This window comes from Mauremys reevesii, linkage group 10, assembly GCF_016161935.1.
Source record: "Mauremys reevesii isolate NIE-2019 linkage group 10, ASM1616193v1, whole genome shotgun sequence".
Lineage (NCBI taxonomy): Eukaryota > Metazoa > Chordata > Testudines > Geoemydidae > Mauremys > Mauremys reevesii.
In genome coordinates this window covers 35,088,347-35,112,236 of record NC_052632.1, presented here as the reverse complement: position 1 = coordinate 35,112,236, position 23,890 = coordinate 35,088,347, and the positions used below count along the sequence as shown (strand labels likewise).

The 23,890-nt window shown below is 41.7% G+C and overlaps 1 protein-coding gene and 1 long non-coding RNA gene across 4 annotated transcripts in view; both read right to left on the bottom strand.

Annotated features, from left to right (window-relative positions):
- Positions 1 to 23,890, bottom strand: part of TMEM266 (transmembrane protein 266) — an 88,460-nt gene that overhangs the window by 50,977 nt on the left and 13,593 nt on the right. Inside the window, exons 3-6 of one of the 2 annotated variants that reach the window (XM_039490454.1) lie at positions 21,365 to 21,519; positions 14,319 to 14,392; positions 5,020 to 5,076; positions 2,468 to 2,606 (exon numbers count right to left, since the gene is read on the bottom strand). In XM_039490454.1, the coding sequence (XP_039346388.1) occupies positions 2,468 to 2,606; positions 5,020 to 5,076; positions 14,319 to 14,392; positions 21,365 to 21,519 (425 nt within the window). The remainder of the gene's footprint in view (positions 1 to 2,467; positions 2,607 to 5,019; positions 5,077 to 14,318; positions 14,393 to 21,364; positions 21,520 to 23,890) is intronic. The other variant, XM_039490453.1, reaches the window with a different exon arrangement.
- Positions 8,197 to 13,359, bottom strand: LOC120372916. Of its 2 annotated transcripts, none has more exons than XR_005585254.1 (4): positions 11,564 to 13,359; positions 9,629 to 9,736; positions 8,373 to 8,426; positions 8,197 to 8,280 (listed from the first exon to the last, which is right to left on the bottom strand). It is a non-coding gene; the product is annotated as an uncharacterized LOC120372916 (long non-coding RNA). The 2 variants fall into 2 exon arrangements; XR_005585255.1 differs by lacking the exon at positions 11,564 to 13,359 and adding an exon at positions 9,882 to 10,838.

The window sequence follows — 23,890 nt, the reverse complement described above, 5'->3', positions numbered from 1 at the left end:
GGTTGTGCAATGCTCCCTTATAACGTCGTTTGGCTGCCTGCTTGTAAGATTCTGTGGCAGCGCAGCGACTTTACAAGGGAGCATTGCACAAGTTCCTTCTCTGCCGCCTCCGCCTCCTCCTCCTCCCTCCCAGCGCTTCCCCCACAGCTGTTTAGTGGCGCCTAGGATTTTCTGGGAGGGAGAGGGAGGAGTGGAGATGCAAGGCTTCTCCACTCCTCCCCCTCCCTCCCAGCACTTCACGCTTAGGACTTGCTGGGAGGGAGGGGCAGGAGTGGGGAAGCGCTGCATCTTAGGACTTGGGGGGAGGGGGGGAAGGGATGTGGTGTGCTCCAGAGAGGAGGTGGAGGGGGGGTGGGAAGAGGTGAGCCCAGAGTGGGGACAGGAAGAGGTGGGCCTGGAGCATTCCCGGCAAAGTCCGAGTCTGTTCTTCTCCGGGGAAGCTGCCGCTGCTGCTGCAAAGGTGCTTCCTAATGTCCTAGCCTGCAGCGGGCTGTGCCTGTGTGGGGTAAGCCAGAGGCACTTCCCAACCACAGTACAGTACAGTCAGTGATGAGCTGCCAAAATATTAACAAGCGGTTCCCTCCTCCCCACCCGGGGGGGGGGGGGGATCGTGCCTGCCCCCCCCGGGGGGGTCGTTCCCCATCCAACCCCTCATGTTCCTTGACACACACACCCCGGGACCCCTGACCCATCCCTCCCTTCCCTGTCCCCTGACTGCCCCTTGCCGCCCCACCCAACCCCTCCTCTCATTCTCGATGGCCCCCCAGGACCCGTACCCCATCCAGGCTCTATCCAACACGCCCTCCCTGCTCCCCTTACCTTGCTGCCTGGAGATGGGGGCCCAGCTGGGCTGGGGCTGGGGCCCGGACGCCGGGGCAGGAGCCGAGCCCCTGCTGCGCCCCGCCCGGACCGCGGACCGGCAGGAGCCCCCGCCGCGCCCCGCTGCGCTGCCCGAACCAGCAGGAGCCCCCGCCGCGCCCCGCCGCCCGGACCGGCAGGAGCCCCGCCGCGCCCGCCGCCCGGACCCGGACCGGCAGGAGGCCCCGCTGCACCGCCCGGCCCGGCAGGAGGCCCTGCCCCGCCCGGCCCGGACCCCAGACCGGCAGGAGCCCCGGCCGCGCGCCGCCGCACCACCCGGACCCCGGACCGGCAGGAGGCCCCGCTGCGCCCGCGCGCCCGCCCGGACCGGCAGGAGGCCCCGCGGCGCCCCGCCGCGCCGCCCGGCCCCCGGACCGGCAGGAGGCCCCTCCGCGCTCCGCCCGGACGGGCAAGAGCCCCCGCCGCGTGCTGCCCGGACCCCAGGGCAGCAGGAGCCCCCGCCGCGGAGCCCGGGGCAGGAGAACCAGGCCGCGCCGCGGAGCCGCACTTCCCCTCCCCAGCTTACCTGCCTGCCTGCCTGCTGCTTGTTCAGACTTCCCGCGAACATCTGATTCGCGGGAAGCAGGGCAGGGGGAGGAGAAAGGGGGCGAAGCAGGAGAGCTTGGGCCGGAGCTTTTGTTAAATTTAGCAGCTCTTATAGAACTGGTTGTCCTGGAACAACCGGTTCTAAAATGGCTGCTACAATTTAACAACCAGATCGCGCGAACCGGTGCGAACCGGCTCAAGCTCACCACTGAGTACAGTACAGTACAGTATATAATGCCTTTTGCCTGCCCCCCAAAAATTTCTTTGGAACCTAACTCCCTGCATTTACATTAAATCTTATGGGAAAATTGGATTAGTTTAACATTGTTTCACATATAGTTGCATTTCTCAGGAACATAACTACAACGTTAAGTGAGGAGTTACTGTATCTGGAACACAAATGCCACTGTGACATGCTCTTTCTCTCACAGAAGCAAAGTGATCCTACCTTGGCCTCATTCATTTTGCATTCCTCTTCCCTGCATCTGGGAATCCCATACACTGACAGCAAAACAATTTACAGTTTGATAATAGATCTGACTGCCCTCCACCTATGCTAATAGCCCCTTCCTTGAATTCTTGTTTCCACTCTCAGATACTGCTCCTGTTCTCTGCAGTCTTAACTCTTCAAGCTGCTTGCCTCTCTCCAAGTGCTTCTCAATGGAGGCGTGTCCTGGAATCCTGGGCAAAACAGCCCTGGCACACAGATAATTATGCTCAAATTAATAGCAGAGACAGATTTTTGGAAAATGTTCAGTGAGGAACCTCCAAGATACAAAGAAAGTATGAGGAATCAGACACAAAGTTATACCAGAGGCAGGAACTGAAAGCAGAATGGATCAAGATAGAGGATGCTGGAAGAAGGATTCATAAAGGAGCCATGGAATTAATTCCTATTCTCACCCACCAGTGGGAGTCACAACACTAAATACCTGTTCATTGCTTTTAAAATTTAGAGGAAGGAGAACAATAAAGATATTCTCTAAAAGCAATTCCGAGGGCTACAATCCTTTTCTTAACCAACCAACCAATTCTCAAGACAGCAAGTTTAATCACCACTTACCATCAATAATTCTCTTAACTCTCCAAATTCTCAGAGTGATAATGAGACTGATGGCATCCCACGGACTGCTTGGGCCATTTGCCACGGTGGAGGCCACCATTGGAGCCAAGGATAAAATTATTACAGCACCATCAAATACCTAAAATGAGAAAGATTTTAAAATGAATAGCATTTCCAAACCCTTTCTAAGGGTCACATATCCTCCCACCCTCCTTAGTGATCTTGGAAGGCTCTTAATGAACAAAAGTGGTGCAGTTATGATAAACTGGGTGTGTTTCGAGGTGAGCAGGCCACAAAAAAGCTGCATCCTCTGCATGCTGTGAAGCAGAATTTCTTAGTGACTTCATCTGCACTTTTAGAGGTGAGGGGGAGTCATGGCCAGGGAGTTCTGCAACCACTCCATTGGCCAAAATCTCCATGTACAGGTGATGCCCTAAATGCTATTACAACCCAGGAGCTGTATTATTATTGCTGTTTATTACCAGCCACTAGGTGCGGTAGCGGTACAAACACAAAAAAGGACACAGTCCCTGCCTGAAAGAACTTGCATTTTAAAAAGATGCAGGGAGAAAGAGGTGGAGTAAAGGGGAACAACAAACAAGTAAAGTGACCAGGTGGCACTTGACCACATCCTAGTAATTCAATGCTGGGGTGTTCTGTGTTTGTCAGAGATATAAAGACTATCCCCAAGGACTCCATGACTGTCATTATTAGCTGGCCAGCTTCCTGTAGGTGTCCGGGCAAATGTGGATCTTCAGGAGAGATCTGAATAAAGAGAGGTTAGTGGCCACGGGGAATCAGCTCAGGAAGGGCAATTCCATGTGCGGGAGGCAATGTGGGAGAAGGCATGGAAAGGTTTGTGGGAGAAGTGGACAAATGGCATGTCAAGGCTGGGCTCATTAGCAAAGCAGAGAGAAAAGAATTAAGAGCAATGCTAATAATAATGCTTGGGCTGGCCCACCACATCCTGGAAAGGCATAAGGCAGAATTCTGTGCCCCCAGGCCCTGTGAAAGTCCCAGTGTAAGGCCCATTTACTCATGGTTTGCACAGGGAAACAAGACGTACCCCACTATAAGCAACACGCATCAAGAACTGAACATAAACACAATCCACTGGAAAGATGCAAATAACAAGTCGTAATCCTCACTGGCACCATCTGGAGGATGCTAGAACATAACACTTCCCTTTAAAAAGTGAAATGAAACTGTTGAAATTGATGTTTTGCTGGATAACATCAAGTATCACCTGGCTTCCAACCCATACTGTATGTCTCACTTGGAATATGCAAGCCAGATAAATGGTTTGAGGTTTAGTTATGGAAGATTTCCACACTTCTAAATGTGGCTTTATATGTAATGAAAACCAAATTTCCTGTCAGCATTTAATTTAGTAGCTCTACGTTCCATTTAATCCCCGTTTCTATCACAGCAATCCTACAATTACTGAAATTATAATGTACACTAACTACTGTTGTACTTTAGCTGTGTAAATTCTTAAGTAATTATCATTTTGTTAGTTACGTACATTAAGGGCTTATCTACTCTTGGTCAGAACCTTAATAGCTACAAACACGCCTGAACACAATTATTGCTAGCAGGTTCCAGCCATGGTCTCCTTGACAAGTATGGACAGGAGTTTGTTATCTGTTATAAAACTATGTGACAGATGTATGGTGGGGGATTAGTCTATGTCTTGTCTATACTACAGCCAGAATCAAGTCTGGGGAGTGGGTTAGCAACACAGTTAAAAAACTGTATCGCAGACGATACTTAATGTCCCCATAAATGGGCTATATGCTTGGACTTTCAGAGTTTTTACTAGACCCAGTTGGAAAACTGATTTTCTCCCCCATGGATATTTTGAGATTTTGATTTTTTCTTCCCACCCTGGATTGGAAGGAAAAGCCAAATAAATATTTTTTTTGAAACAACAACAACAACAAAAATCTAAAGTTTTAGTTCTGAACATATTAAAATGGGATGTTTCAACATTTTTGAAGTTTTTTCCATAAATGATTTTTTGTTGAAATCTATACGATTTAGTGAAAATGTTTGGTGTTGTTAAAGTAGCATTTTCCAACCAAAACTCTTTGTGATGAAAATTTTCCTACCAGCTCTAGTTTCAACTTGATTATGGAAACATGGTTAGGCCTCATCTACACTACAACTCTCAATCATATTGTTAACCAGATCCTCAGACTCTGTTATCATTATAATGTCGACAGGGATTATATAATCACAGTTTGACTTGCACGGGTCTCAAAAAGAAATTCTTGTCCACACCAGTCAGCAAAATCACACTAAAACTGTGATAGAAACAGATGTGTTTAAAACACTGTTCTAACCAGCATCAGTCTGATACTTCCTACTGTGGACAGTGTTTAAATTTGCATCTAATTTCACCTTTGTGTGCAGCAAGCAACATGCATAAATCTCTCAGAGTGTAAATGCATCAATTCCTATAGCTAAAGCACACACTGCAGAAATAGTTAATTATTCTTACTTTGCCATGCTGAAATACAAACAGTGTTGGTTGTGGTACTTTTACTTACCTCTATTTTGTTTTCAATATAATCCCATATACCGAGAACCACAATTCTCAAAATAGTCTAACAAGAAATATTAAGAAAAAGACAGCAATTTATTATAATTTGCATGACACTAATTCAGAAATCGCCTTGAATTAATAAGACAATTAACCCCTACATGCTCCTGGGCTGCTTTTCTCTCTCTTGCATCTGAAGAAGTGGGTATTCACCCACGAAAGCTCATGCTGCAGAACGTCTGTTAGTCTATAAGGTGCCACAGGATTCTTTGTTGCTTTCACAGCAAAGGAGCATTTTCTCATTTTAAAGTCCCAGAGAGTCAGAGTGCAGGGAGGAAAATGTCTGCACCCACTTTTGCTATTTAGCAAACAGCATAAGGTTAGAGTATTTTGTTAGAAAAGAGGAATAATAAGTGAACATACCATGAAACAGTGATAAATTCCTATAAAAATTCCAACAGCATCTTTCGCATTTTTTCTGGTGTTGGTGTTTTTAAAAGATCAAATTAAAATTAAAAATTACTGTAATTTCACTCACACAAAAGTTAGGGTGCCATTCTGCCTGTGGCAGTGCAGAACTCAGATTAAAATGCAAGAGGAAGATTAAAACGTAGATGTGTGGCTTGTAAAATACACCAAAATGTTATTCTGCCTATCTAAAAATATAATTAATCAGAGAGAGCTTGGTAGATATGTGAGAGAGCTGCCCAGGCCAGGAAAGGAGTCAGAATTTTGCAGGAAAAAAAGAATGAAAATGGCTGTGAATATACGTATCTTCTATTCATTCCAAATACGAATATATTAAAAAAAACCAAAAACTCTGAGTTTATGCTGCTACCAGACTCTGAACACAATAAGTGTAACGTAGACACAGAATAGCATTGGGTTCTTCCAAATAATACTGTTCATATGCAAGAGCCTGATTATCGATTGCCTTGCACTTTCTGTAGCTGTTTTCACCTGAAAAAAGTGATTGAAACTGTCCCAAATCAGATGGGTAGCCTTTTATACTCACTTTACATAGATATAAATGACTACACTGCCTGCAAGGCACTGCAGAATCAAGCCCAGAGTTTTTAAAAGAACAATACCAGTAGTTCAATGACTACGCAGGCAAATGGATCAGCTAATGTGCACTTAAAAATAGTTCACACACAGCATTGGACATCTAAGTCTGTTTTACTGAGAGGGGGTATGCCAGTCAGGATAATTAGTGTGATTACCCTTTTCCCCTTTGCGAAGTGTTATAGGACCTTGAACCTCCATCACGAACCAATGCTGCCGCTGATAAACTTACATATATAAAATACCTTTTCATCTGAAGGATCCCAAAATGATTAACAAATTTAGCAAACTGATAAAGCATTCACAGGGGTCACTACATTAACCTGTTACACAGCTGCCTCTGGGGCAAGACTGCAACTGTTCAATTGGCAGAAAGAACTTCATAACATTTTAAGGTTCCATCTAAGGAACAGCTCGTCTAACAATTCCATACTCACCGATATTGTGTGGGAGCATGAACACGGGAGTAAATTCAAATCCTGAGCTGAAGTCAACTGGAGTTGCAGGTGTTCAGCAAATCTCAAGATCAGGCCCTGAATAGTCCTGCACTTACAGCATTTTCATTACACAGCATTCCCACTGAAAACACACATTGGTTGACATTCCTATAAGTGTTAGAGTTCTCAGTCCTTGCTCCAAAAGAACAAGGATTTGAAAAACCAAAAAATCATATTCAAAAGCCCTGACCCTACCAGCTCCTTTCCAGAAACAGAATCAAATCCTGTAAGGCATGTCTATAATGGAAGATTTGTTTTCCTGTAAAAATCTGCTGAGCTTCTGATCAAGAATTTGCAAAGAAGCTTTCAGCAAGTAAGCTAAAAGCCAGGCAAAGTAAATTCTGCAGCAGGCTGTTAATAGGAAATTTAAAAGGAAACATTCCTTCATTTAAATCTTAGGACACATTCTTCCCTGTTGCCACTCCATTGACTTCAATGGAGCCCATTTTGTCCTATGCTTAGAAAGTACAGTATTTGTGAAATGCTAAGTCAATGAGCAATTGGAGGACTGCTATATGAGTTAGCATATACTCAGAAACTGCTTATGAAAAGCACTTATTTTTGCCATGGATAGAGAATGCACAAAGACATTTGATCTTTGGGATAATAAGGTATCCACTACAAAGAGAATAAACAGCACAACTCTTTGGCTCACAACCCTGAATATGGGTTGTCTGAAACTCTCTATTTAGGGGGCATAATATATTTTTTTCACATAATGCAGCTGCTTCTTTAAGTCCTCTCCGCAATGTTTTAATCAGGCTGCAATACTGTCATTTTAAGGGGTTTGGCTAGCTCATTTTACAGGGTAGCCAGTAACAAAGGCTTTTTACTTCTATTTTGCTGGTGTGAATCGGTGCAAGTCAGCAATGACTGAAAATAATTATCTGACGGCTGTGTCATGGTGTATGTGGAATGAACCAGTGGGTCTCGGTCCAGTTTCTAGATGACAGGTGTCCACCTCAGGGAAAACCACCCTCACAATCAACACTCTTGTTGATGGTCTCTGGACAGAGACCAAAGGAAGAGCAACCATGAAGTCTGCACCAGCCTCTCAACCTAGAGGCAGAGTCTCCAGAACAGAATACAGACACATGGGAGGGCTTCTGTAAACAAGCCTGACAGCTCCTTGTTCTGTGGACAGATGTCTTCAGTCTTCAGGGCTGCACCTTTCATCAACAGAACATTCATTAACATGTTAATTAAAAAAATTGTACAGAGGTCTTTTTAATCATGCATTAATTTTCTACTCTGTGGACATATAGGTAGGAGGGCATGGTTAATGTGTCTTAAACACTGTGTGTATCCCAACATACACCTGCAGTGATCTTCGTACACATCAGCCAATGCTTATGAATGTAATTCCAAGCTAATATCACCCTCTCTCACTAACCCCTGGCCTTTACAGAGAACACATGTTGGCAACACGCTTCCATGGTTGTTTTTGAGAACTCCTACACTCAAAAGAGCTTCATTAGACAAATTTCCATATATAGTATTTTGAACCTGTCAAGTTAAGGATAAATAGAAAAATACTGGAATAAAAAAATGTTGGTGTTACTTACAAATAACATTTTAATCCCCCCCAACAAAACAAAACAAAACAAAACAAAACAAACATATTTCTTGGGCAAACAAAAATATATTTAATGTGATAATGTGATATATTTGTACAGTGCATTTAAAAACAGAATCTGTGGCAGGATCTGAAAGACAAAGGAGAATAATGATTAGAACATCTTATTTACACAATCAAAATGTAAATGAATTAAAACTGAATTGTGATTATAATATTTACCAAAGTTTAAGCATGAACTCTAGCAATATGACACAATGCCACTTAAACTGGTCTCTGTAAGAAAAAGGCAAAGATGAGAAGCGGTGTTATTCTGTTATTTATATATAGACATTTTCTATCATTATAGTAAATGTGTACCTGTAGATGTTCTGTTTAACAATGCAGCTGTCATGGTACATTGCAATTTTGATGTGTAAACTTGAATACAAGCATCTAATACACTTTACCTTTTGGCTTAAAGGGACATTGTCAACTTGAATTATTTAAAATTGAAAAATGTATAAGATATTCAGTTTGTGATACAGCATCTTTTAAATAGAACACACTGAATTTATTATAAAAAAATCATTAAAAATCCCAAAACTTTACAAATGTTTTTACCTCTCATGTTTGTAAATGTCTTTTCATCAAGAAAGAAACTGAATAACGGATTACACAAAAAGTGTTATTAAATGCACAAAGAAAAACTGGAAAAATATTTTTAGTAAATTATTTTCATTACAGTAATCTTAGGTGTTACTAAAAAAAGGTACACAGTTTTCAGACAGAAATGTAGTAGTTGATAGTGTCCCCTTAACAATGTGACCTACTGTTGTCAAGTAAAGAGAATTAGCTCTCTGCAGTGGTACTACAGTTTTTCTATCTACTTTGGTAGGGAAACTTGGCCGAGGTCTTTGCTGAGCCGCCATGTGAATTCCCACAATTTGCATGAGTTAGCCTACTGTGAATGTACACTCAATAATTTTATTACATACTTTATTCCTTGCACGGTTAATATACAATTTATTATTCTGTGACTCACTGGGTCAAATTAATCCCTAGAGTAAAGAAACCAAAGGAGTGAGTAAAGGGATGTATTTGGCTCATTAGGTTTAGGTAAAGGAGAGTACTACATTTAGCTCAGCTGTACTGTTTGTCCTGAAAGGAGAAAATGGAAGACAGGGGAGTGTGGGGGAAAGGACAATCTTTCCAATCCCTCGTGTAGCTCTCCCCCGTCCCCTCCCCCCACCACAGCATTTATTGTTTGCTGGCATAATTACTCTGAAAAGCAAACTTTTGTTTTTCAATGCACTCAAAATACCTGGAGTAAACCTTCCCCAAGAAGAATACCTTGTACTCATCTATGAGAGTTTTATATCCTGCAACCCAGGTCATCCCACAAATTACTCATTTCAAACACTGTTTAGAAGTGTTTTAATTTACCTTTTTATGGGCTGACACTTCTTAGAAGTGCTTCCCCAATTATTAGTACCTACCCATTCCCATACCACTGGAGAATCAGGAACATGTTATCATCTTTAACCTGACACTCAGGGTTCTAACACATGGGTATCATCTCATTCAGCTTCTCCTCAGTCAAACTTCTACAAGGAAAAAGAAAGAAAAGCATAACAATTGACTACATCTCACACATTATTAAACCAGTACAAAATATTTTCCACATGCTCTGCATTACAATTGTTGTGGTCCTATTGTACAATATATCTACAATAATTAATAATACTTAACTGCAATAGCAGAGTGACACCAAGATTGCAGGCATAAACACCTAAATTCTCTAACACTAGTAGCCATCAATTTTTTTTCTATATTACATAGCATATACATTCTACGGGTGCATTCAGACAAACATTCTTGTAACATGCATTGTACCAAATTTGTCCTTAGAATATAGTCACTGAGAATCACAATGGATTCTAAACTCAGAATTCTAGATTCAGAAGTATTTTACGGACCTGGCTCAGTGACCTATTTGCTGCACAGCACGCTACCACGAGCCAAATATGAATTTGATACAAACTTAGTCTTTGGCTTTCCTATATCAGAAGTTCCTTCTGGTCACGTCTGGACCAGGGGTTTTATCTACATCCCTGGTGCATGGTGTAGAAGGTGCAGGGATTCATCAGCAGCTAGAAATGAACCCTGAAGAGAGTCCAGCCGAAGCACCAGTATAGCACACTGCATGGGTCAGAAATGTTCTTGAGAAAAAGGGGCTGAGATAAGAGGGATTACATTTTAGGAAGGCTTTGTGCTAAAGTCCCATCCCGCCACAAAATCCTATGCTCTCCTGAATCAACCTTGTTGTGTAGCTACAAAGTTGGATGGCTGAGCAGAGCTAGATTTACAAAGCATTAGAAGTTAAACTTCTGGACTCTATCAAAGACTTCACAGCCAAAGTTTAACTGATTTTTTTATATCAGTTTATAAAATCCATGTAATTTTTTCTAGGTTTTCCTCTGCACCACCTGTTCCCAAAACCAAATGCTGTCAATATCAATTCTTCTTAGCAACTCCCCAAATACACATACATGGCCAACAATCCAGCACACTTAAGGAACCCTACGATAATAAAACTAGTATGCATAGGGAATGGAGGAAAACATTCAGCAAGGTAAAGTTCCAGTTCATTATGGAAGAATCATATACTTTTCTATTAAATTCTAATCCTTCTATACTGGTAGGTTGCTTGAAACATACTACAGAATTTAATAGAGAATTATATTACTACTATAGGATTCTTTATGGAAAAAACATACAGAAAGGATATTATTTTCTATTAAATTCTATAGGTTTTTTCCCAGTAACGTCTACAGAACCATACTGGCTTAATTCTAATTAAATTCTGTAGGACTCTCCCTTAAGATGTTTTAATCTTCCTAGAGACTGTTATAAAGGAGGAGTACAAGTATGAGAGACTACAAGGAATATTTTTTGTTTATATGTAATTTGAGTGATATGTTTCATTTTGTCTTCTTTCTCTTCTTAATGTGACAAGTCAATTAATAAATTTTAACTCAAACTTAAAAAACCCAGACAATTAACACCTTAACTACTGGAACCCCAAACCCTGCTGAATGCCTTTCCCATTCTAAAACCTTTGGGGAAAAAAAGGCCCCGATTCAGTGTGTACTTAATTTTAAGCATGGGAACCGTCCGGTTGACCTCAATGGGACTACTCCTGTGACTAAAGTCAGTAGAGTGCTTACGTGCTGTGCTGAATTGGGCCTATATAAAGCAATGCAACAGCAGAGTACTATAGGCTAAAAAAGCCCATACCCGCAGGCCTCTCTCACATGAATAGTCCCATTATCTTCAACGGAACAACTGGAGTGAGTGAGGGCTGCAGAATCTGGCCCCTAATACCAATGTCATAAGATTATTGAAATATATTCAGACCCCACACCACTTACCAAAGTCGATGCCAAGTCCTCTGTCTGCCTTTTCTCATCCAAGTATAATCAGGGCTGGTTTTACCCTCTTGATACGGTGCAATCCTGAATTAGCCTTGACTTCTGCTTTTGTTTTTTGCCCTAATTTCCCTCTGACATTCTATCTCCTCTTCTGTCTTAACATCTGGGTATTGCTTGGTGTATGAGCTTGACATATGTAAACAGAGACTAATAGGCAAAGCAACACAACCAGTAAATCTAATCTGAGCATTTGCAAAAAGTTATATGCACGTTACTGAAAAAAGATATTGTGATATGCTGGAAAGTCTTCGGAGACTAACATGAGGAGAATATAAAATTAACACAATGCAGTAAATTCAGGTTAAGACTTGTGGCTATAGCACAAGTGTAAAGATAGAAGGAAAATGCTGGAGGAGTAGCAACTTAATATTGTTAGCAGCTGCAAGTACCTGCCACATTTATCCACTACATTTCAATCAAGCAGAAAGCCAGCTCTTATTTAACTGTAATGAGACATTAAAATGGGTGTTAATAGCACTACTATAGTTAAAGTTGCAAACATTATCCATTATAACCAAAGATTTCGATCAATCACAATTTTCCAAATTTTGAGCACAAGTGTCTTTGTGTGGTTTGGGGAAAATCGTATTATAAGTGATCACTCATATTCAACAGGCATCTGATAAGGTTTGATCAATCAAACGAAAAGCCCTACCCTCTTTGAAATCATTATACTACCCTTCTGCCCAGCCTGGTCTGAACAGTGAATGATTGTAAAAGTCTCACTGAAACACAGAGCAAAATTCTTTCCTACCCACCCCAAACAAAGACAAATATGTCACATCAGGAACAGGAAATAAATAAATGTAATGAAAATGCTGTAAGAGATCCTCTGCCTTTTTCAGGGCCTGCCATTTCTGGAGCATTGGACAATATTTTAGATGAGAAAAATAAGTTTCTCTATTCTATTTTGATGATAATCATCACAATGTAAACAGAATTGTTGCTGCCCTGTTAATCCAATGTTGTAGAAAACTATCTCCAGCAAAACAATAGCAGCAGCAAAGGTGAAAAATTCACTCTTCCCCTTCCCCAGTGGTTCTCAATTTATGGTTTGCAAAGTGCTTTCAGGTGTTCCGTGGAGCCGTGATGTTTGCAGCTATTATTAGCCCAATCTATGACTCTTAAAAGTTTCCAAAGGCTTGATTGATGAACCGAACTCCAAAAATCCTAGCTGCTTTGTGCTCCTCATATGGCTACTTTATATCTTTATTGGTGGGTTTTTTTAAATGTAAATTCAAACTATGATCAAACGGGTGAATGAAATTCATCAATTTGGAAAGACGAAAGCAAACTGCAAAGTGGGTAGAACAAGGGGTACTAAATGCAGTGAGGGGAGATTTACTCCCAATACCCGTATTGTCCTAAACACAGAGAGAAGAAAAAATACAATACGGACACAAAATGGGGATGGAGGGTAGCCAAACAACTTTGCCTATCATATTCAAAATAAGTTTATCTTAATATTTATTTATTTATGAACTATAATCAGTAGGAAAGGTTCAGACTCAGGATTTGGAGGTTGGGAGCAAAAGTGTACGGTTTAGGGTTGTGTGTATTCATTGCTTAAATTTGGTATGTTTTTTTAATCCATTAATAGAACGATAGAAATAAATGGCTGTGTAATATAACTAACTATTTGTCCAACAAGAGTGGTTTCCAGCAACAGCTGTAACTATCAAGGCTCCTGCTTCTTCTAAGGCAAATACTCATAACCTTAAGCTAAACTGAACTCTTAGGTGCAGCCTCTAACTTCTGTTTTATTTGGATGCAAATCCTTTCCCCTAGCAAAACTAGAAAAATATTCTTCAGGTATGTAGGTATTCCAGGGGGTCTTCTGGCATGGCATGGATATTGGTGTAATTTAAAAACACACAACCATGTAATAGGATTTTTGTAACAATATGCATAATATGTCCTGGAGGAATAATACAAATTGCTGTTTCGGAAGCACTTTAGATATATTGTTAATATTTCAACACAGATGACATTTTTTGGACTAAAGTTGCAAACTATAGTCAGTGATTTCAATTTAGTCATTTATTGTATTATCAATATGGGCTTTTCCAATGAATGAATTTATTCAATTATGGTACCAATACATATTTGCACAGAAATTCACCATTGTTCATTCTTACTTTGTATCTAATTTGCTGTATTTAATTACTTTCCTATACAGCAGTAATATAGATGTAAGGAAAATATTTAGAAAAAATAGAGAGAACTGCTTAAGTAAGTTATGAAAGGAGATGATTCATTCTTATTCAGAACCAAGCTTTGTATAAGATGAAGTCTTGGATATCTTATTCCAGCAAGATTCCCATTGAGGCCAATGAGAACTTTCCTGGAGTGAGAACTTCAGAACCAGGCCCGTTTCCCATCATTTAAAGGGACTGATTTGAGATGATACAGATATAATTATCTCTCCTCAAAATTTTGCTCTTATATATGTATGGTAACATTCTTCCATTTTTCCTGGTCCATTCTAATTATCTCTAATAAAGAGAATGACTGTCAGTACAAACAAGATCTGTTGGTTTCCCAAATATGAATGGCAAAAGCTGACTTATTTTCTTTTTAAAACACACCATGTGCCTGCTCCTGTTCCTAGTGTCAAAACTCCCATTGACATCAGTGGGAGCAGGACTGGGCCCTGCATCCAAATCAATTGTGTTTCACCATGCATTATACATACCTCTGAAAAGAACACAGACAGGATGACTAGGCTGATCCAGTGAATAATTCCTGCAAACTGTGATGCACTTGAAACTGTAATTAACACAATATAATGAAGCATAATTTTAGTACCAGGTAGCAATTTATATATAATGGTGACTAGTACCATCGCCACTTACATTTAGGAGAGGCATTTCATCTGAAACACTATAATGAAAACATAACAAAGATTCTAGATGCAATGGGACATGGAGCTTTACCCTCTTAAGTTGCTCATTCAAATCAATTCAGGTCAGTTGTGACCACAAAGTTGTTATGTGATGGCTGTTCAGTGCCTTATGTAAAATTAGTAGGTGATCTCACTCATTGTTCCCAGGTGACACAGTTTACAGTTGCCAACACCACTAAAACCTACTCTAACTGGAAGTCTCAGGAGAGAGGCTAAGGAATGAATGGGTTCATCCCAGTTTTCTGTTTTGAAAGTGGGTCACCTTTGTGGTAAGCCACCTGCAGATAGGAGGATGCAAGTTACTCCAGTAGTGAAACATGCAGTTGGAGCCTCTGAAAAACAAAGCTAGGAGTTGGAATAGGCAGTGTGGGACTAGGCTACTCCAAGACAATCTGAGAAAGGAAAAATACTCCATAGGAAGGGGCTTTTGTGCCACTCTCCTCTCAGCCAGTTCTTCTTGGTGATTGTGGAGACCCTCCATTCCCCTTTTCTAGTAGTGGCTTTGGAGGCAGTGGGTATCTTGAACCCTGGTCCATTGGGCTCTTAGGTGCTAATAAGTTCCAACCCACCAACCAGTGATCTGCTAGCTGCTGTAAGAATAGAAGCTGAACTCTGACAGAAGACTCCTATCCTGGGATCTAATTGGTGGAATGCTGGGGGTCCTGACTGGTCCTCAGTTTCTATTTAAACTAATCGCAGGAACAGGAAATTGTCCATGCAACTGGGTTTCCCTTGCTTAGGACTGCATCTTCTGCAATATCAGCTCCTACTGCCTGATCTCCTGGTAACCTGACCCTGCCTCCTGACTCCCAGTTTGCCCTCTGACCTCCTGGTATCTAACCCAGCCTGACTTCTGACGACTAGGTCAGACCACCCATGTCCTGGTTGGGGCAGTGGGCTGCTTGGGATGGAGCTGAATCACAATTCTATCAAAAGATGTCAGCCCAGTTTGAAGCTCTGTAGGAAAAAAGGAACACAGGAATGACAGTGCAGGTCAGATTCTGCATTTGTCCTATGTGTGGAGCTGCTACAGAATCAAATCTTTGGTGTGCAATACCCTGTATTGTCATTGTTCCAGGATCAGCCAGGGCAGGGGCAAGCCAAGGCAAGCTTGGCCCAAGCTAGGGGCGGGCTAGGGGGGGGGGGGCGTGGGCGGGCGGCCTGCTGCGCCTGTCATGCGGGAGGAGGCGCGGGGACCGGACCGCGACCTGAGGCGACGCTGCGGGGGCGGCGCTCGGCCCGCGCGGCGGCTCTGGACCGGCATGACTGCGCGAGGCAGCAAGCGCGCGAGCCCGACCGAACCCCCCGCGCCCGCCCCGCCCGCGCCCGTCCCCGCTGTTCGCGCTCGTGGCGCTCCGGTGGAGCTGCCTGCGCATGGCAGTGTCGTCCCCCCCTCCGGTGGACCGTGGACCTGCGGAGCTCAAGAGCCGGGAAGAGGGGGGACACCACGGCCCGAGGAAGGGCGGCGCAGCGCTCCGCGCTGCCTGGGGCAGCCTATTTTCTAGAGCCGCCCCTGTCCAGGATATAGGGGCACAAGTCCCATTGGCTTTACTAGGAGATGAGACTAAATTCTGTGCAACTGAAAACTTAATAGTAAAATTCTATAAACTAACAAAAATAATTACTCATTATTTCTTTAAATAATTTTTTTAAATATTTTAATTTATTCTGGAAGACCAATAATTGTTTGGACCAAGTTTTTCAAGAACAGATGCATAAACTTAGATTCCTTTATCCATATTAGGCACCTAAGTAAGTGGCCTGATTTTCAGAAGTGATCGCTTATTCAGTGTCTAGCTAGGGAACATATTGGCCACAGCTTTCACAGAAGAACAAGGCATCAAGACCCTGCCCCACTCACAGTTAGTGTGAGTCTACAAAACCAAAATGGACACCTGCATTGAGACCAGTATTAGAAATACCTTGAAGAACTAATGTACCTTTTAACAATATTTGATCCCTGCACATGAATCCAATTGAGGTGGATTAGAAAAATGTGAAATGTCATCTGACATCAAACCACCTAATAAAGATGAATTCCTAGCAGGAAAATACACATACTATGAACACATTTAACTCTAAACTGTATTAACAAATGTACAGACCCCCTTGATAAAATGCTGTAAGTGGAGGTTCAAAATAAAGACTAATGTATTACAGGAATCACACCATTTCAAACAATATGTTTCAGTAAGCATATAGCTGTCAAACTGCCAAGTTTGTCTTTGTGTTACCCCATTGAGGACCACTGTATTACCATGCCAGAAAGATTCAGGCCCGGGTTGTCTATAAAGGGTTAATGTACCTTTGAGACATGGAGGACTTTCTGGACAAGTTCAGCTGCAAGGCTATCTGCACATGGTGGGTGTCCAGGATGAGGAGAGCTTTGTTCACATAGCAAAGCAGAACACTGAAAGGACGTGTTCAGTACATGTATCCAAGTTCATATTCCTGCAGTCTCATAAAAAAAACGTGAAGGAGACAAGAAATTCTCCCCCGAAACCCTGTGTGCTGCCCAGGCCCTAGGAACTTGTCTACAAAGGATCAAAACTGCTTGAGAAGATAGGCTGAGTTACTGCACAACGGAAAAGTGTTTTGGACGTCTTTGTGTGCATGAAGATGCCACGTTGTAGCAGAACAATGGGAGGGGAGGGGGATTAGGATTCAAGGAATAACATCAATTTAATTGCCACTGATATTCCTTAAGATATAGTAACAGGGGGTCAGTAGAAATTGCCATGTATGGTATCACTGAATTTGAGCAGATACACAATTACTGATTAATAAAAAAGAAATAAGCAAACAATACTTTAGACAATTTCACCAACACGCTGCTTAAACAAGGCAAGGCTGGGAAATGGGGGTAAATCCATTTGTGGGGAGGCATTCTAATAGCAATCCATTGACATGCAGTCCTCCAACTGCCCCCTAGTGTGCAAGCAAGGTCTAACATATGGGAATTTGGGGTGGGGAGAAATGGATTTCTCATGCTGAAATATGTGCAGCAAAGACTGATGGATATACTGCAGGATAGTGACCCAATTGAAGTGCCTGAATGGTATCAACAGTAAACAGTTTCAAATAACCTTCCAGGCAAGAAGTTCCTGAACAAGAGCTGAATCAATATCCCATAAAACGAGTCGACATTTCACCACTCTCAATTGCCTTCTCTTCCTTAAAGACATCCAAATGAGCATACAGACTTCCTCACACTGAACTGTAGAAACATGACTGTTTCAGAAACAATATGAGAACACTACATTGTCCAGACTCTAGTGGGACAGAGTCACAGGCTACTATTTGTGTGAATCTGGCTTGTTGTAGAAGTGCAGCCTTACCTCTGAATTTCTTGGGTTTGTAAACTTTTTAAAAAAAATTAACATTCTTAAGGAAAAGAAGAAAAATCAAACAAACAAAAAAACTAGACAAAGGCTATGACTTGACTTTTTTTTTTTTTGGTAGGTTTTCAGTACCTGCAGCTCCCACTGAACTCAAATGGGGAGACGGGGTGCTGGAACAATTTTTATAGTGGTGGTGTTGACAGCCATTGAACTAAACTGTAAACCCTGTATATAATTGAAACCACTTCAAGCCAGGGGGTGCAGCCGCAGCCTAAGCACCCCTAGTTCCAATACTTATGAAGGAAGCTGTAGAAATTCAGCACCTCTAAAAATCATTAAAAATCATTTTCAAACATGCTGCAATTCTCTTCTGGGCTGTCATACTGTTGTTTTAACACTGTGAAATGACCAAATCCTTACAACAAATAAGGCCAAACAAATTCCCACTAAGGCATGGTTTCATCTTTATATTCATTTTCATTGTACGGCTATACAAGTACTTACATAGGCCCAGATCCAGTAAGCAGATACACACAGGTGGATTCTTGCACCTGTGTGGAGCCCCACTGATTTCAATAGGACTTCATGCAGGTATGCAAATGTGCCTATATGTATCCAATCGCAGGAAAAGGGCAGTAGTAAGTCACTCCCACCACTATAGGAAGTGGTTTGGCAAAGAGATGGAGGTGCATGGTCTAGAGATGACGAGAAGCCAAAAACTAAAGAATTCTAATCATGGCTCTGCTAATGAACCCCTTCTCTCAGACCCTGGACAAGTGACTTAATCTACCCTCATTTCTCCATCCATAAAATATGGATAACAATACTTCCGCATATTATTGGGGTAATAAGAGATTATTTAGTTAATGTACATAGAGTCTGTCATATAAAATATGCTTCATGCTAAATTCACTCAAGGTCTATTAATTTCTCATCTGCATAATCTGCACTTTTGCAGATACAATTTCCATTGATGACAACAAGGAGTTGTGCCCACTGAACAAGTGCAGAGTGCAACTGAAATCAGCACTAAGAATCTGAGAGGAGAATTTTGCCCTGGGATTTTAGCAATCATAGAAGCCTGATTTTTTGTACAATATTTTGCACATGTAATTCAAAACCATTAAAAACACTCATTAAAAAAAACAGATTTCCTTGGTGACTGCAGTCTATAATGTGGATTAATGGCTTTTATTAGAAACAAAATTGGCAGTGATGTACCATAGCATATCCTTAATACACTTGTATACGTTGCTTTCATATACTACAGGGAATCATTATATGCTACAATTACATTTTTTAAAAACATAATTGCACACTAATGGCTTTTGAAAGATTAAGTTAAAAGTACAGTCTTCATTTCACAGAATTTTAGTATTTATGTAAACTCCTCCCATATATTCCATAAATGGTTAAAGAACAAAACTGAAGGAATTTAATGTAACAAAAGCTACATGAAATAATGAGAAGCATGGTGTGTTGATGGTTTAGTGTCAATGCAATGCATTGCCATGCAGCAGTCTGTTACGCCCAGGGCCAGCAAGAGTGGAAAGTAGTGCAGAGACAAAATGGTCAGCCTAGTACCATCTGTTTGCCTGGCACAAACCTCTCTGGCTGATGTGTAGGGTAGAGGTTGGTGGGCTCTGAAGGATGTAATATGCAGCACTCCTCGAGAAGAGTATTGATGGGGAACAAATGGTAAAGAATGCAGGCGATCCCTCCAAAATAGTGTTAGAAGTCTAAGACAAACCCACAAAAGCAAATAAATCCAATGTTTAGGATTCAACCATTAGCTTTACTAGCAGTGGCAACTTTAGGCATATGCACCTCACCTGTCAACGTGTCATCACTGAATTTGTCTGTGATCCTCTCTTAGTTCAGCTCTAAAGACTGAATCCCATAACCGATAACCCCCAATACTTAGAAGACTGCATTTTGGTGCCGCCTCCTGACTTCCCTGTTCACAGAGGAGTTGGGTTAGCAAGGACAGCAGAGTCTCACAAATAGCTGATAGGGTTGTCTGAGGCTGGAAGGGGTGTTTTCATAGAAGTGTTTGAGGTGTGCATATAGAGAGGTATAAGGGGACCAGATCAAATACAAGTAGGGTGCAGGAGAAGGCCCAGTCAGCATTCCTTCTTACAGGGTTTATAAAATAAAATAACAACGCAGGCTGCTCTAGTGGCTCCCTTAATATTACCTTTACAGTAGGGGGTTCTCAACCTTTTTCTTTCTGAGGCCCCCCCCAAACATGTTATAAAAACTCCATGGCCCACCTGTGTCACAATAACTGGTTTCTGCCAGGACTGGCGTTAAAGGATAGCAAGCAGAGCAATTGCCCAGGGTCCCATGCAACAGAGGGCACCGTAAAGCTAAGTTGCTCAGGCTTCTGCATCAGCCCCAGGCGGCGGGGCTCAGGGCCCCATGCTTCAGCCCCATGCAGTGGGACTTTGGCTTTCTGCCCTGGGCCCCAGCAAGTCTAACACTGGTTCTGCTTGGCAGAGCCCCAGAAACCTGCTCCCGGCCCGCCAGGGGCTCTGGACCCCTGGTTGAAAATCACTGCTTTACAGCACTCCATTATACTGCATAAACTGGGATGAAATCCCGAGACCATTGAAGTCAAATAGCAAAGCTCAAGAATTTCACCCTAGAGTTCCTCTAGCAGTACATTTTTTGCCATTGTGGATGTGTTTAAACCCCTTATAGTTATTTCTATAAATTTCTACATAATTTCTTTTTTAAAGGGCACCTTTAATATTTAGCACAGGAAAACTTATTGCTGGTGCTTACATTCAGATGAGTTTTGTGTGACTGAGCGAAAAAGAATGGAGGGAGTGAACAGTGAAAGAACAGCTCAACCAGAAAGCAAAGCAATACAATTAAAAATTGCCTGTACCATGGAACCTGTGTAGAGTGAACCTGGATATAACAAAACTTCACTAGTGTTGTTGTTAATTGTCTTACAATACGTTAGTGAAGTAGAAGGAAAGCCTTAATTGTTTCACTGCATTGTCAGATGCAAACTGGAATTTCAGTTCCAACAAATCTCTGTTTATAGGGACAAATCACTAAAGGAGAGAGCACCAACTGCACCAACAAAATCCATGCACACCTATTTGCATACGTACATGTGAATGGACAACTGGGTAATTATCACAGAAGTGCCCTTTTGACTGCACTGTTTTCTGGTGTATGCAAATTGGAGATGGTTATCATAATGGGAGTGTGCAGTTTTTGCAGGTAAACAAGGTGTGGGCACATTTTTGCAGGTGAATTCTACCTGCATCCTCTGAAAATCTGTCCCATAACGAATTTGCTCTGTGGGGAAGGGGGATGGGGAGGACTTCACTATACCAGGGTTCCACTGTATTAAAAGTACAGTAAAGGTCATTATCTAATTTTTAAACTACTTACATGACCAAACCCCCTCCCCCAAGCAAGTTAAATCTAAACATCATTTATCTTCGATCAAATTTTTTAAAAAAGCCTGCTACTCACACTGGAGAAGCTTTATATCTATTAGGAGTTCCAGAGTCAGGAGAATCACCACCAACACTACACAGGCTACCAGGAAACTGTTGAGACTTGCACTGAGCAAAAATACCTGCCACACAGCTGCTCGTCTCCCACAGCACGGCTTTAGCCAGTTAGATCTAAGGAAATAAAACAAAGGGGGCAGGGAGGGCAGAAGAGAGAAAAAGAAAAAGGAAGAGAGGGTAAAGAGTAATGGACTCTAAATGAGAGAAGTTCTGCTAGAATAGATGTGATCATCAGTAAAGTTAAAAGATTTTACAAATCCTATTTACTTTTATTAATTTCTCTGTTAAATGCAGCCTCTTCTCTTATCTAATTTTCTGAATTAGTATAGAGTTGGATGCTAGTTAAGTATATCGACTGAAATGACCTGAATGTAATGGGCATCCTTAATTGCACCTGTACTATGGAGGAAGTTTTTCCTTGTCTAGAGGACTCAACAAGACCCTCTATTCTAGTCACATTTTTATACCAGGCCCATCACCATTATATCTGAGTGCTTTTCAACAATGCATTAAGCAATATGACTAACATCTATCATGTGTGGTCCCTTCCTCAATCCCCAAGAAGAAAAAAATTCTTGTATGTTTGTTTTGATGTGTGTGCTATGTGCTTTTATTTGTGAAGGCCAAGGCAAAGACCCACTCTTTGTAGTTAGATTGGAAAGTGATGAAGTTGGTGGTAGTTCCTCTGGAAGTGAGTATTACAGTCTTCGATCACTACACCACTTAATCTTTGTGATGACTTGGGAGGAAAAGTTGCCAAAGCAGGCATGCAGTCGTGCTTCAGCCTACCTTGTGCACCTGAGCCAGTGCCTATGATGTTACAAAAGGTGGCAGTGGGTGCTTGGAGAAGGGAAGGGTGGCAAGATCAGTGATCAAGTGGATGCAGTGGAGGCATAATTCATATGGGAGTCAAACACCTGAAAAAAAACCCCACCACATCAACATCACACAGCCTTCCCTGATGTATCCATACGCCACATCTTCAAAAATGAGACACGGGGATGTCTCAATGCTACGTAAGCATCACTCAGGGACTTAGAGCTCTCAGGAATCTCTTCAGAACAGAGTGTTTCAGTGAAATGTTCCTTCCCCCAGTGGATTGATTAATAACCCTAAAAGACCTCCTGTGCAGACACTTTAAACTTCAAAGATCTGGCAAGGTTTACAGTACATAGACCTATCCTTAGTTCAAATGCATCAAGACTCTGGAGTAAACGTCTGAAATCACCAGATACTGCTTCTCTGTCTCAAACAAGCTGACTGAAAAAATGTGAAACAAAACACTACTATATGAACTGTAAAAGACTGGGAGTTCTAGATTTTTAAACTATTATTAAAACAAAAAAACTAACACACCAAAAAGAGAGGGAAAAAAAAAAAGAAAAATTAAAGGCGCACAGGTGGTTGGGAAAAAGGGGTGCTGCTAACCTTCTGCCCAGTTTTAAGGTGAGACAGTGACAGGCTCCTAAAGGAGTTGCATTCAGTACTACTCTGCTGGTGGCTCAAACATAAGGCCTCTGGGAAGAAATAGGGTTTTGAGGTAAAACAAGGGGGAAAATCCTCCCAGTAGTCTGGGGCACACAGAAAAATTGCAATTTGGTCACCAGGGAAAAAAGTATCTCATAGATGGAAGCTGATGTACTCCCTTATCTTCTAGATCCCAGTCCAGTGCTCAAAACTGCTCCCAGACCTGAAGAAGAGCTCAAAAGCGTGTCTGTCTCACCAACAGAAGTTGGTCCAATAAAATATATTACCTCACCCATTCTGTCTCTCTAATATCCTCGGACCAATGTGGCTACAACAACACTGCAAACTTCCATGCTAGTTTGGTCTATAGAACTTGGCTTTGAAAGCACTCCCAATGCCACAAGCTATAAGGAACATCACTGAAAAGTGAAGCAAAAGTTGTTCTTTTTCAGAATTTTTGCTCTTTTTGTGGGAAAATTGAAAAAATAAAAATACTCTGACGTTCTTCTATCCAAGGATCTTATACTGCTTCACAAACATAAATAAGCTAAGCCTCACTCTCAAGATCCCTGGCAAGTCAGCTTAGTACATTTGTTCCCTTTTAACAGGCAGGAAAACAGAGGCACACAGAGAGCTGTGGCACAGCAGGGAACAGAACCTCTAACTCCTGCTTCCTGTTTACATATTTTAACCACTATTCTTCTTTTCAATACTTAAGTGCTAATCTTCCAAAGTGTCTGGGGACAGATCTTTATGTGGACTGAGACCTTTTGCCATTAGATTTATTGGTAGGGTTTTTTAAAAAATTAATTTCAGACCAGGTTAATTCTTCATTATGGCTGTTATTTTAGTTTTGAATAATTTTCTGATCACTCTCATGGTGGTTATATTTTTATTTACAATAATGAATAGCCTTATTAATTTTCTTAATGCTTCTCTCTTGTTCTTATACCTTTTTTCTCTTCTATTTCACCAATACGTAGCTCTTCCTTTTCCTAAGCGTAACTCTTCCCTTTTC